Source organism: Oreochromis aureus, linkage group 18 (genome assembly GCF_013358895.1).
Source record: "Oreochromis aureus strain Israel breed Guangdong linkage group 18, ZZ_aureus, whole genome shotgun sequence".
NCBI lineage: Eukaryota > Metazoa > Chordata > Actinopteri > Cichliformes > Cichlidae > Oreochromis > Oreochromis aureus.
The window spans coordinates 25622719-25635584 of NC_052959.1; the positions used below are offsets into that span (position 1 = coordinate 25622719).

Here is a 12866-nt window from a genome sequence, read left to right on the forward strand (position 1 = left end):
GCAGATGTACTACACTTTATAACTAAAGAGTTGCAACCTGCTTGTCCGGTTCTGGAAACATCTCAATGATTATAATCAGTTGTGGTGTTTTTCTAAGCTTATCTTCTTTGTGGTACATTCTTTCTTCTTGGTAGCAGAGCCTTCATCTGATTAAAAAAATGTTCACCCTCTAAACAGCTAAAACTCTTAATCTGTGCCAAATACTTTTTAAACTCACATTCATCTTTTTATAAATAGCAACACTGTCATCTCCTGGCCGGCTGTGGTAATAAACCACAGGCCTATTGCTATAGATAAATGTAAGTAAACGGCCCGTTAGACAAATGCAAGAGGCTGTTGAATTAGAAAAGAGCTCAACAGAGTTAATCACAGTTACAAAGATGATTCATACTGGTCTAATTGTCAGCCAGTGTTTAAAAATAAAGCTCAGCACTGAATGTGTTTTCACAGCAAGATAAGCAAAAGTTACTAAACACTGTTCTAACATAAATATCTTGTTAAATATATATTTAATTGTTTAATGTTGTTATCAAATATATATTTAATTTATCACATACTCTTTAAAAAGGTGAAAAGAGAAATTAACATAATAAAAATAAACGTTTTAAATAATTCATTTTTCAACAAGAGGAAAAAAAACTAGAAAATTTCTTTATTTTGATTTTATAAAATTTACTCTTGTGGGTCAAAAAGGGTTTTGTTTGTTTTGTTAAAGGAAGAACTAACGAAAGATAAACGTATATAAAGAGTCCTAGCTTTTGGAGATTTTATTCTGAAAAGAGTGCGTAGTGATTTCTCCAAGAAAGAGGGTGACTATGTTTTATATATTTCGTTGGACTGAGAGTGGCGGGGTGCTTCAAATGATGTACCAGTTACCGATTCCGGCCTCCTCGAACTGCACCGTAACACAAAACAAGCGTCTCCGTCAGTGACCGCGCCACCGACTCGATGCGTTAGCTCGGCGGCTAGAAGAAAGCTAGCTAAGGGGGGTGAACCGGGTCTGCTCCAAAAGGACAACCTAAGTAACAAATTGACAGGTTTTACCGAAAGCAAGACATTTTGTTCGTAAAGGTCGTGGTGAGTATTTTGTTCCCAGACATTTTTCATTTTTCCTTCCTTTTTCTTTTCTTTTTGGATTTTTTTCTACGATGCTTTTTGGACAGGACGTAATGTGCTGGCTAGCGAGGTAGCTGGCTTAGCGGCCTCGGAGATGCTCATCCCCTCCAAAAAAAAGCACAAACGCTGGTTGTGGTTTTTAGAAAACACGACGCTTTGGATGCCTCTTAGCAACAGTCTCGTCCACTTTTTTGCAAGTTTGTGTAGCTGTATTTTTTGTAGTGTTTATTGTGAAGACTTTTCTTTTACGGGACTTGCTGGTTTTTGGCACGCTTTTCAGCCAGCCGGCCAGCCAACATTAGCATGTTAATAACCGCGGCAGCAGCAGCATCCTGATGATTGATTACACGTTATCGACTTCAGATTGGTCAGAATTTTGCAGGTTTTGGTTTTTGCAAGACAAAGAGGAACTGGTCTGATGGCTGTATACTTTTTTTCATGCTTTTTAATTGTTGGTTGGCTAACGTTAGCCATGCTAGCCGGCTTTGATCCCGGAGGCCAGTCAGGGCCTGTGTTTCACTCTGAGGCCTGCTGAAGGCGCTGTCGGGGTCCAAGCGGGTGTGTTGTGGATGGTTTAGGTAATTTTTGATTATCCCTAGACTTTGCTTTTTTTGCTTCGGGTTTGGGTTTTTTTCTGCCCCCTATGGAGTAGTTTTTTTTTTTTTTCGTCGTGATTTTTTTCCCCCTCCCCCTCCCATGATGAAGAGTGATTTTTATTTTTCTTCTTGAGTTTGAACGGTTTGGAGTGCCATTGGCTTAAGTTTTCACATAACGTTACTAATACACATTTGATTAATTAAACATTTCATCTGAACCAGTATTATGGTTGTGTATATGTGTATCAAAAGCAATCCACGCCCTCACATTCACTCCATTTACCCTTTTTATGAGAAAACACAAAGCTTATGGAAAATAAATTTAAACACATCACTATTATACAATACTGCGCACAAGTCTCAAACCGCCACTCATTTCTTTATTTCGTGCCAATAATTTATTGAAATCTGTAAATATAAATTAAAATATGGTGTGTGTATAAGTAAAAAAAACAAATACAAAAACGTTTTGTAGATTTCAGCAGTTTGGTATGACCGCCCTTATTCTTTTAACATGACCTGAGTTCGCTCATGGAAGTTTTCTTGGAATTTCTTTTAAGTAGCTTTCAGGAATAGTTCTCCAGGCTTCTTTAAGACATTCCCAGAGCCTCTGCAGTGTTTTTATAAATAGCTGTATGCATGCATTGTTGTACCGCCTTTGTGGTTAGGTTTAAACCAAAAATTTGAGATTTTGATTAATTACTTAACAAGACCTGTTGCCCCTGGTTTTCAGTCCAGATTTTGTGTAATTTGGCAAACCTCAGACATTTCCCATCCTTAAACATAGCTTCTCTCTTCTTACACAGACCATTTTTGATAATGTTTCAGTGAGCACTACATGGATAACCTGAAGGGCCAGTTCCTCTCTGAGATCCAGTTTCAAGTGGATTTGCTGGATTCTTCATATATATATATCTATCTATATATCTATCTATATATCTATCTATCTATATATATATATATATATATATATATATATATATATATATATATATATATATATATATATCTAATTTAAGGATATGATTTTCAGATACTGTTCATTTGCTGTAGATTGTAGTTTTTGTAGGCCAGCCACTACTATTTTTGCCCTCATGTCTAGTTTAATGATGTACTACACACCATGTGGAGATGGGTCAGGTTCTCATTTAATAGTTCTTTGGGAATCACCTGTTTGGTGCAAAAGAAACTACATTATCCTTTACATTTTCCATAGATTTGCTAAGTTTTCTGTTACTTGAGTTAAGTTCCTTTCCTATACTTTTGATTTATAAGCCTGGGTTAAGTGGTTTCATAAAGACACAAACAAACATGCAAAAAAAATCCCCTGAAAATGAGTGTAAAAGCTGCCATTGTCCAGAGAACAACTTTGAAAGACCTTCAGAGATCCTGGGGAACTATTGGTCAAGACTTCTTGGAGGCAAAATATAAAGACATCAGGGGTGGCTCGAGACTTTTCCACAGTACTGTTTGTTATGGTAAAAGCACATTTACACTCTTGATTTCATGATCTCCGAATCTCGTGATTATTAGTAATAATAGTGAAATCTCTGGTTACCCTTAAAGCTTCTCTAAATATAATTTTCCCTTTAATTTCCCCGTGCTGCTGATATAATTCCCAATTCCAGAGTTTTTATTATAACACTGCTTGTGTTTAACAGATTATATACTATATATTTTTGGCTGACCTTTGTAATGTGTCCCTTCACATACGCTCCCCCGTGAGTACTAATAAATGGATCTGCCCATATTTGGACTAATAACCTTAGCTTGGATAAATTCCAAGTTTTAATATTTCAGTGATATGTAATAATCCTGCTCTCGTAGTTTTTACAAGCAGTTCTAAGTCATTGATAACTTTATGTGTCAGTAATCAGCATTAATATGTGGTTTGTGTAGGAAATGAAAATAAAAGCAAACGTAGCACAGTGCTTTGCTAGACTTGTTGGTATCTCGGCTGCATCTAGAAATGCAAACAAATGTCTGAGCTGCTACACCCACATTTCTTCACACACTAGCAAAGCATATGTGGGCTAAGCCAGTGCACTTTCTGTCGATTGATTGCAGTCCCAGGTTTCAATTTGTGTCTGGTTCTGTTCTGTATTCTCACACTTCACCCAGCCTTAGACATTGCAGTAGGTATGCATGCATTAGGCTCTACTTGTAGTCTCATACTGGCTAGCTGTGTAACTGTATTTGCCTCATCACTGACTCTTGCACACACTCCAAACAGGTAAGGCTTCGTACAAGATAACCCTGCTCAGCTTGACCGAGGTGTGTTTTCTGTCACCTCAGTATAAGTCGCCAGGGGCGAAGGTGAAGGTCGAGACACCAGCCCAAACTGAACCCAGCCCACAGTCTCAAACATCAGGCAGACGGCAGCCCTGCACACAGACGCAATGGAGTGAGTGATGATGAATGAAAACCCCCTCTTCTGTCAGCCTGGGGGTTAATGTTAATGCCACGTAACTGTTTTTATGTTTACTTCCCCTCTCCAGACTTTACACACTCTGGGCTATGGGCTTCACACACTTGCTTATATAGTTTACTTACAATGTTGATTACATATATTCAGTGAGGATTGGGCAGCATTACAGTGCTACAAGAAGCTGTATTTGTATCTACAGCTCTACACCTGAACTGCAGGTTATTAGTTCAATGAAATGAGTCTGGCATAGTTGGGGCTCCATTAACATAAATTATTATATTAATGGCGAGTGATAGTTTTTTTTAATTCAAAATCGTGCATTTTAGTTAAATATTTGTTTTACTTTTCTGAAGAAACACACACCCTTTATTTATTATATTATGAAAGCACCGACAGGCATACCATAAAATTCAGAAGGAAGAAGGAACAGTGTTGTCATTTTGTTGTCGTCTTTGTGATTATTATGTTTTATTACTCAACCCAGAGCCCCAAGCACTTCAGGCATTAGAATTAGAAATGTCTGGTATGAAACATCATAAATGTTGCTACTTCCCACGGGTCTGGTTTTCTGTCATGGGTGTGTGGTTGGAGGTGTTGACTGTCAGCTTTGTGAAGCGGAAGTTTAGTTGTTATTCTGAAAATCTTTTGCATTAAACCATACAAGAGAAACGATAAGCAAAGTCCTTTTAAATTTGATTATGCAGATTTGCGGTTTTTTGTTGTCAGACGTTTGCATGTTTTACAATTTTCTTTTAAACTTGTTTTTTTCTTTTCTTTGTGACATGAAAATTATACCACAGAACTACGTAAAAGTATCTCATTGGAACGACTAAAACAAATGCTCCTTTGAAAATTATTTAAATGGCTGCTACAATTAGATTTAGTCCATTGTGAACTTTATATTTTATAATTTATTTTAGGTGATAAATAACAGGCTTCTCGGTTAGAATGAGCCTTTGGTTGGGCGCCTAAGCAGGAGGCAAACTGCTTACTTTAAAGGCAAAGAGTGGATTTCGGCTTACTTGACAGAAAACAGGGTTTCCTAGCCATTAGATAACAATGAGAAATTTGTTAATAAATTAAACCCAGATAGTTTGATCAGGATTTTTCTTTGGCTATGCCTAAAAGCCCTTAAGAGGACAATTTGTTTTATATCCAGGAAACCACAGTTGAAGAATCACGTGGTTCGTGGTCTTAGTGCTTGACTTTGTTTCCATCAGTTTGGATTTCTTTTAAATATTAAGTAAATGGAAGCTGGTCGGAATCTAATCATTTTAAATTTGTAGAATAAGAAAAATTTTGTAGAAAAATGCAGGTAACCAAACTTGATTTCTCAGGAAATCTTGATGAGTCCTTGACACTTTGCTGTCTGACTCAGCAAAAGCAGGATCCATTCAAAGGGTCAAATATTTCTCATCCTGCTACTAAATTGGCTGCATATGTGTCTGTGTGTCTTCCTGACAGTCGTTCGCCCACCTCCTCCAGCCTGATGAGCGCCAGCAACGTCACCAACAAGACCGACCCACGCTCCCTCAATTCTCGGGTCTTTATTGGCAACCTCAACACGCTGCTGGTCACCAAGGCAGATGTCGAGGCCATCTTTTCTAAATACGGCAAGATCGTAGGCTGCTCTGTCCACAAGGGCTATGCCTTTGTGCAGTATGTCAATGAGAGGAACGCCCGAGCTGCTGTCGCCGGGGAGGATGGGAGAATGATTGTTGGACAAGTGCTTGGTGAGGGCTCAGTCTCTGAATTTTCATTTAAAAGGATTTTGCTCTTTATTATAGTCTTATTTAACTAAAATAAACTGAACTTCTGAGCTCATTGTTTGAACCTTCTTAGTTTGTTACCACTTTAAACAGTCACTGTTAGTTTGCTGGGGCTAATAAGTGATAAGTTTTTCCCCCACCCTTCTTGACGCAACCTCAAAGACATTTGTGTCTCCTTCTGAGCTTCTGAGCTCAAAGCTGGGATCTTTTGTTTGTTAGGCTTCCTGGTTAGAACCTGGGAGGTGCTAAGATTAGTATTATATGTAGTCTCATTTGTTTTTTCTCAGAAAACTTAGCTGAGGTTTGTTAGACAGGAATCTTAATATGTCCATCAGCTTCCATAAAATATACACACATTTCCCAGTTTAAAAGTTTAACTGCTGGGTGTAAGAGGTTTCTCACTGAGAAGTGAAAAAGTCTACATGCAGTGCAGACTTTGGTGCGTGAGAGCTTGATCACAATTTGCTTTCAGACTAGTCGTCTGTATGCATCCAAATGACTGAGTTCTGCTGCCCCACAACACTGCGTAATCCATTTGTTGTTTCATGTGAACAAGTGTGAATGTTTAGGTATAATTTGCTTTTGTGCTTAAATATGCATGTAAATTCATTTTCTCACTACCTGAGAAAATGAGCTGAAATACAGGTTAATGAGGGTCTCTTGGCTGTGAGAATGAAACTGAGAGATGGCTCGTAACACTCACTTAGTGACAGTAACAATGAAGTCTGATAGTGATAGATTACAATACTAAAGGGATGGAGGAGTGTAATTGCTTTACACATTGTCTCACTGCTCAGAAAAGAAATGAAGGAACTTAACTAGACAAGTAAAGTACTTTGATGTTTCTAATTGTATTTATTCATTTAATCTCCTTTTAAAATGTTTCCAGTGGTAACAGCCGTAGGCACGAGCAAGCCTGAAGTACATTTGAGGAAAAATGTAACATAAAATCCATTTTGTGTTAATTGTGACACATTTTGACTTGTCAAAAGAAACCCCAAACTTCTCACTCACAGCTGTGTGCCATTATTATTTGTAAAAGAGAAAGCAGGGAAGTATGTAGTGTCAGCAGCACTATTGTGGACTACAGTACAAAAATATTTATAAATATATTTAATCTTTTTTTAATATTTAATAAAAGTGTATTCACAGCAAACCTCTAGTAAAAAAATTAAACCTTCATCAAACCTGCTATTTTCTGAAGAGAGACTCGTGGCATTGTTGAAAACTTCTAAAGCATTGGTTTCAAGTTCTGCGTCCTCTCATAGGGTTTGTGCATTAATGTATAATGTAACTGTCTGGCAGACATCAACCTGGCTGGAGAACCCAAACCGCACAGATCAAAAAGCACCAAACGCTCCGCTGGAGACATGTACAGGTAAGTATCTGCTGCAAACCTGAACAGAAAGCCAGAAATGCCCCCATCACTGTTCTGAATGAGGGCATAAGCGACTTTTGATTTGGCACTAAATGGAAAAACTTCATGTAGTTAGAGAAAACGAAAGAATGCAGTGATACCAGCAAGTCTTCATATTTTCAACACAAGCTTTCTGTTCTTTTGTTCTTCCACAGCAGCAGCAGCAGCTCCTTTGACCTCGATTATGATTTTCAGAGAGATTATTATGACAGGTGAGTAGATTCCTGATGATGGATGAGTGCTTTACTCTCAAGCACAGTGTCAATCTTTGTTGTTTGTTACTGAGCAGTTCATGCTTGAAGATGTCACTCAAACATGGGTATGAATGTTATTTGGTTAGTAAAAGCAGTAATCCTTCACTTCTACCACTGCTCTGTTCTCATATTCAGCACAGAGTATGTTTATTAATTTATTTTTTTTAAAATTTAAAACCTCTTGTTTGATAACAGAATGTACTCGTACCCGTCCCGTGTCCCTGCTCCTCCTCCTCCATTGTCACGGGCTGTGATCCCGTCGAAACGCCCGCGGGTCAGCCTTAGTGGAGGAAGCAGCCGGCGGACCAAAAGCAGCTTTTCCTCTTCATCCAAGAGCAGTCAAAGGACTTCCTCATCCAGAACAAGTGAGTCAACAAGTGTTAACTGGTCCATGCAGCTGTCTGGAACTTCAGCACAACAGTATATTATCCTAAATTTGATCAGTTTCACTGAATACTGTCGTTGTTGGCGCTGTTATCATCATCATCGTCATCAACATCCTGCATAAATCTGCATTTGTAAAGATTTACAGAGGGTTATTCAGTCAGGCCTACAGACTGGGCAGGGACTGTATGGCCACACAATAATTAACACATGATGCACCAGCACAACCATAAGGCAGCAATATTGGTCACTTACAAAGGTTTAATGGCGTAGAAGTCTAAATCAATTTAATAAACATCTGGCTTATTAGACTTATTGCTGGCAATACAAACCAAACCCACTGTGTTGTACATTAACCCAGTTACTTTAAACATTGGGCCAAATAATAATCTTTTCTTTCAGTAACCTTATACATGTCCTTTGATACGGGGGGAGTTATGTTTGTGTTTACCATTGTATGATTGGGCAACTGTCAAAATGTACCCTCGTTGTAGAATTAGGCTTTCTAACCCCCCACCCCCATTCCGCAGTGAAAGTGGACGAGCTACAGACCATCAAGAGAGAGTTGACGCAGATCAAAAGCAAAGTGGATGACCTCCTGGAGAGCCTGGAGCGTATGGAGAGGGACCATAGCAAGAAGTCAGGTAGGAGGGACACGGCATGTTTTAATGAGGAGTGCTGAGTGAGGTAAAACTCAGCAATAAATGCCTCAGTGTTCAACCAGATGGCCTGTAAATGAAAACCTACAGTACAAAATGATCTCACACATTGTTTTCTTACAGCTGTAATACAGCCTTAATGGCCTGCTTTTGTTGAAAATTAACGATAACAGCCTCCAAAGATTTCCAGTTTTTATTATATTTCTTCCCAGAGTAGCACTTAAGTTCATTTAATAGAACAGATAGCGGGTTATGAATGTACCTTTGTGTTTGGCAGAAGGTAAGAGTATGAAACCAGAGCCAGGAGAGGTGACTTCACCTCCACACCCAAGCAACAAGAAGGATGACAGCTTGAAGAGGGAGAGGGACAACCAGGACATAAATGACTCTGATGAAGAAGAGGAGGACGAGGAAGAGGAGGGAGACCTGCTGGAGGAAGAGGAGGTGAGGTTTGAAAATGTTATTCAGAGGGAAAGTTTTAAATGAATATGGGTTTTTTGGGGGACTTTATATTCAAATTCAAATTTCAAATCCAGCACTAGACAGACCTGCCATCTGCATTGTGTGGTATCAAGCATCAGACACGTTTGGGATGGGTGAGGCTGGGTGAGTGCGTGTCTGTGTCAGTGTACATGCGTGCGGGTGTGTGTGTATCCGGTGTCCTTTCAACCAGTTAAGCGAAAGTCAGCAGTCTGCAGCCTACGCAGGTGGCCTTGGAAGGATATGTGCGCAGAGACCCACAACAGTCTGATTATCAGGGAGGATATTTTGTTGTTTTCAGCCAGCCGGCCTGATGGGCCTTCTAGAGACGTGGGAAGCCAGATGAGAGAAATGATGTTTGGGTTTAGTGCGAACGAGCTGCCTCCAATTTTACAGCCGGTCTAAATGTCTGTCACTGGTCACCAGGTCTGTCAATTTCCCGTTAGGCTTCTCCAAGATCTTATCCATGTTGTGTTCAATAAGAACAGTCTGAGTACTCGCAGCCCGTCCCATCGCTTCGATCATAGCGGCTAGCCTTGTGGGGTTTTGAACAGCTCTAACCGCTTTCTTCAGTCTTCGATAAGCCAGGGCCAAGCCAGCTCCGATCAGCAAGAACCCTGTTATTATGGTTCCGAATAGGTAGAAATCTTCTACGTCCTCAATCGACAGTCCCGGGAATCCCAGGCACACGACGCGCCACTTCTGCCACCCATCCATCGTGTATCCAGCAGGTCCCTCCAACACATTCGGGCTCTCCTTAACCCAGGCTTCTCGTTGAGAAAAGGGTGTCAATTGCGTTCAGGGGCCAGTTGATCAAATCCATATTCTTTAGGTTTTAGAGAACAAGACTGAGAGACTCTCTGGGATAAAGTTAGACAAGACTACACAAGGATATAAGAAGCCAAGCAGGAAAGATAAGGTGAGGGAGAGAGATGCGTCTGCCTCCGTCAGAGCTGACAGCAAATTTTTTTGTAAGAAGAAAGAATTTTCAGTTTCATGTCTCAAACTGCCTCCTGCTGACATGTGAAGTCGTTTTCTGAGAAATGTTATGGCATCGGGTTTCATTCGTTCATTCCTCATTACCTTAAAGCTGGAATTCATGTGATGTATATCTGCTAAGCTACAGTGAGTGCTCACTTGATCCAACTCGAGTCTGTCCCCTTCGCCCTCCGAGTTAACGGTTCCATGTGCCATCATGCCTAAGTATCTCTCAAATGGAAGCTTAGAAAAACCAAGTACCAAGTTTTAAATCTCTCTCAATATTCTAAGGAGCTTGGAAAGAAAAGTGACTGGACTTCTTTAAGTTGCTTGAAGACATTTCACCTCTCATCCGAGAAGCGTCTTCAGTTCTAGGGTCAAATAGTGGAGAGTCCCAGATCCACCATTCAATCCTAGAACTGAAGAAGCTTTTTGGATAAGAGGTGAAATGTCTTCAAGCAACTTAAAGAAGTCCAGTCACTTTTCTTTCCAAGCTCCTTAGACTATGATGACCTGGATGACCGAGAACCTTCAGACTCTCTCAATATTCTCCACCAGAAACGGCAGCAGTTAGCGACTGCTACGATATATACTGCTCTTAAAAACAAATATTAAGAAAATGTCGATCATTTATTGTATTGTGCCTACTGTTTCCATTTCAGCCAGAAGTTTTCAACATTTCTAAAATGATCCCGATCAATAAGATTTTTCTTCTAGTTCTCATTACGGGTTATAACAAAAATGGTAATTTATGAAGCAACTGTCACCTAGTGCCACATACAAAAGTTGTGTAAATGTGTGTGGATGTTTTTGTTCCATATCTTATGCAAAAGTGCCCTTTACTGTTTACTATAAGCTTACCTCCGACTTTTATTGCTGTCCTTGTTAAAACCCTTTAAGTCCTTGAGACAATCTGGATCTGGTGTCTAGACTGAACAGAAAAGCGATGAGACTTTTAATCAGGTGCATCTTTGTAGCATTGATGCCACCTGGCATTGTGCTAATTTTAGTATAGTTTCCATGTTTTTTCCAAGGATAGCTGCGTAGTCCACCCTAACTTGTGAGGCACACCCAGTCATTTTCCATTATAGGTCTGAAATGAGATAGAAACCAGTCGGTTCAGAAGTGCATCGAGGGTTACTCCTAGTAGGTTTTCAGCGGGTTAAATACGGTTGCACAGTTATTCGATTTGAAATTTTAAATGTGAAGCTATGTAACTGGCAGTTCATAAAAAGCTGTAGTTAGTCTACACTGTGCACAAAACTTCTCAGGTTTGAGACATTGATTTTCTAAATCTTTGCCTGCTTTCTTGTGCTTTTCATCAATTAGAAGCGACCAAGACAGCTACACACACACCCAGTAACTACACACACACTTAGATTAGTGTTTGATTAATTACAGTTACAGTTAGTTTCTATGTCCATGCCTTCATGTCATGTGGCAGTGCAGTGATATAAATTATTATACTCCTGAGTTCACTAAAAGCCATCAAATTGGAATTTCTGTCAGAAAAATCAGTGGCACCCCTTAACAAAACAGTTGTTTTAAATGGGGGAACTATTCAGACACCCAAACTAGTTTTTGTACTGTGCTGTACTTGTAGAAGGCCACTTTCATGTGACTTTCAGAGGAACTGTTTAGAGGAACCACTTGTGCATTTGCTTCCTTCTGAGTCCCAGATGTTGCTGATTGATGCTTGTGTGTTAATTTCTGCTTACGGTGTTTATGCTTTCTTCTTTATGCTAATTTCAACCTCACCTGCTGCTTGAATTACTACCCCTTTAGATCAACAAAACAATGCGGTAGATACACTGGATGATTTTTTTCAGATTTATTTAAATTAGTTTTTTTAAATATCTGAATATGATTTATTTTTTATTGTTATTTTTTTCATCACTTATTAAATTGTCTGCAGGTGAAAAGTCAAGAGAGGGAGGAGGAGGAAGAGGAAGAGGAGGAAGGCGAGCACGTGGAAGCAGATGATGACGGTGACAGCGTGAATGGAGACGAAGACTCGTAGGCACAGATGACAGCCCCGCATGCGGTGTAGTCGCAGCTTCCAGAAGGACATCGGACTCCTATTTTAACTCTAATATTGTAGATATAGGGAAAAAAAACAACACACACGCACATAAACACACACATAAGCATGGTGCACACACTCTGTCATAATGTCCCTAAAGGAGATTTTTGTTTGCGTATCTTGCCCGTCATCCGGTACCCCCTATTTACAGGAACTAGTTGTAGGTTTGGGTTTGTTTTTTACAGCGTCGTTAGTTGTTTTCAAGAGAAGGCACGAGTGTGGACTGGTGATGTTCTCAGAGACGACAGCTCGACGGACATGTCTTAATGTGAGGGCGAAAATTTCTGTTTAAAAAAACGTTTTTAGCTTCAGTGTGTTTGTTTTTCTCATCAGTGAATTAGTTTGGCCTTGTCTGTCTGTATGTTACTGTCAGTTTTTATACTATTCAGTTAAACTGTAAAGGAATAAATTGCAATAAAATATTGAATTTGCTTTTGTGTTTTGTTTGGCTCGACATGGATCTTTTGTATTGACACTACAGAGACGTTCCATAGACTATCCTTATCTGGCTTCACTTAATTCAGACGTCAGGAATCCCATTTACATGGTTATCACTTCAATAAGTCAACCCAGGGTTTCCTGGTGTAGTCAGAACCATTGTCAGCTTATTTTCAAAGGGAAGAGGAACTATAGTAGAAAAACATGAAGTTGAAAACCACAGTTAAAGCATCAGTGTGAGTGTGGGGGATTGGAAAAAGGCTA

At 39.5% G+C, this 12866-nt stretch overlaps 1 protein-coding gene across 4 annotated transcripts; it reads left to right on the forward strand.

The window, feature by feature from the left end:
- The first annotated feature begins 815 nt into the window (after nt 1-815).
- On the forward strand, nt 816-12595 carry LOC116313341 (heterogeneous nuclear ribonucleoprotein C-like). 4 transcript variants are annotated; one of them, XM_031731003.2, is made up of 9 exons: nt 816-1077; nt 4008-4116; nt 5605-5873; nt 7215-7287; nt 7482-7538; nt 7776-7945; nt 8495-8608; nt 8904-9067; nt 11997-12595. In XM_031731003.2, exons 2-9 carry the CDS (start codon nt 4112-4114, stop codon nt 12099-12101), a joined length of 957 nt encoding a protein of 318 aa, XP_031586863.2. In that variant the 5' UTR covers nt 816-1077; nt 4008-4111; the 3' UTR covers nt 12102-12595. The 4 variants fall into 4 exon arrangements, with proteins under 4 accessions (XP_031586863.2, XP_031586861.2, XP_031586860.2 ...); XM_031731001.2 differs by having other exon boundaries at nt 817-1077; nt 3946-4116; nt 8901-9067; XM_031731000.2 differs by having other exon boundaries at nt 818-1077; nt 8901-9067.
- The last annotated feature ends 271 nt before the right edge of the window (nt 12596-12866 follow it).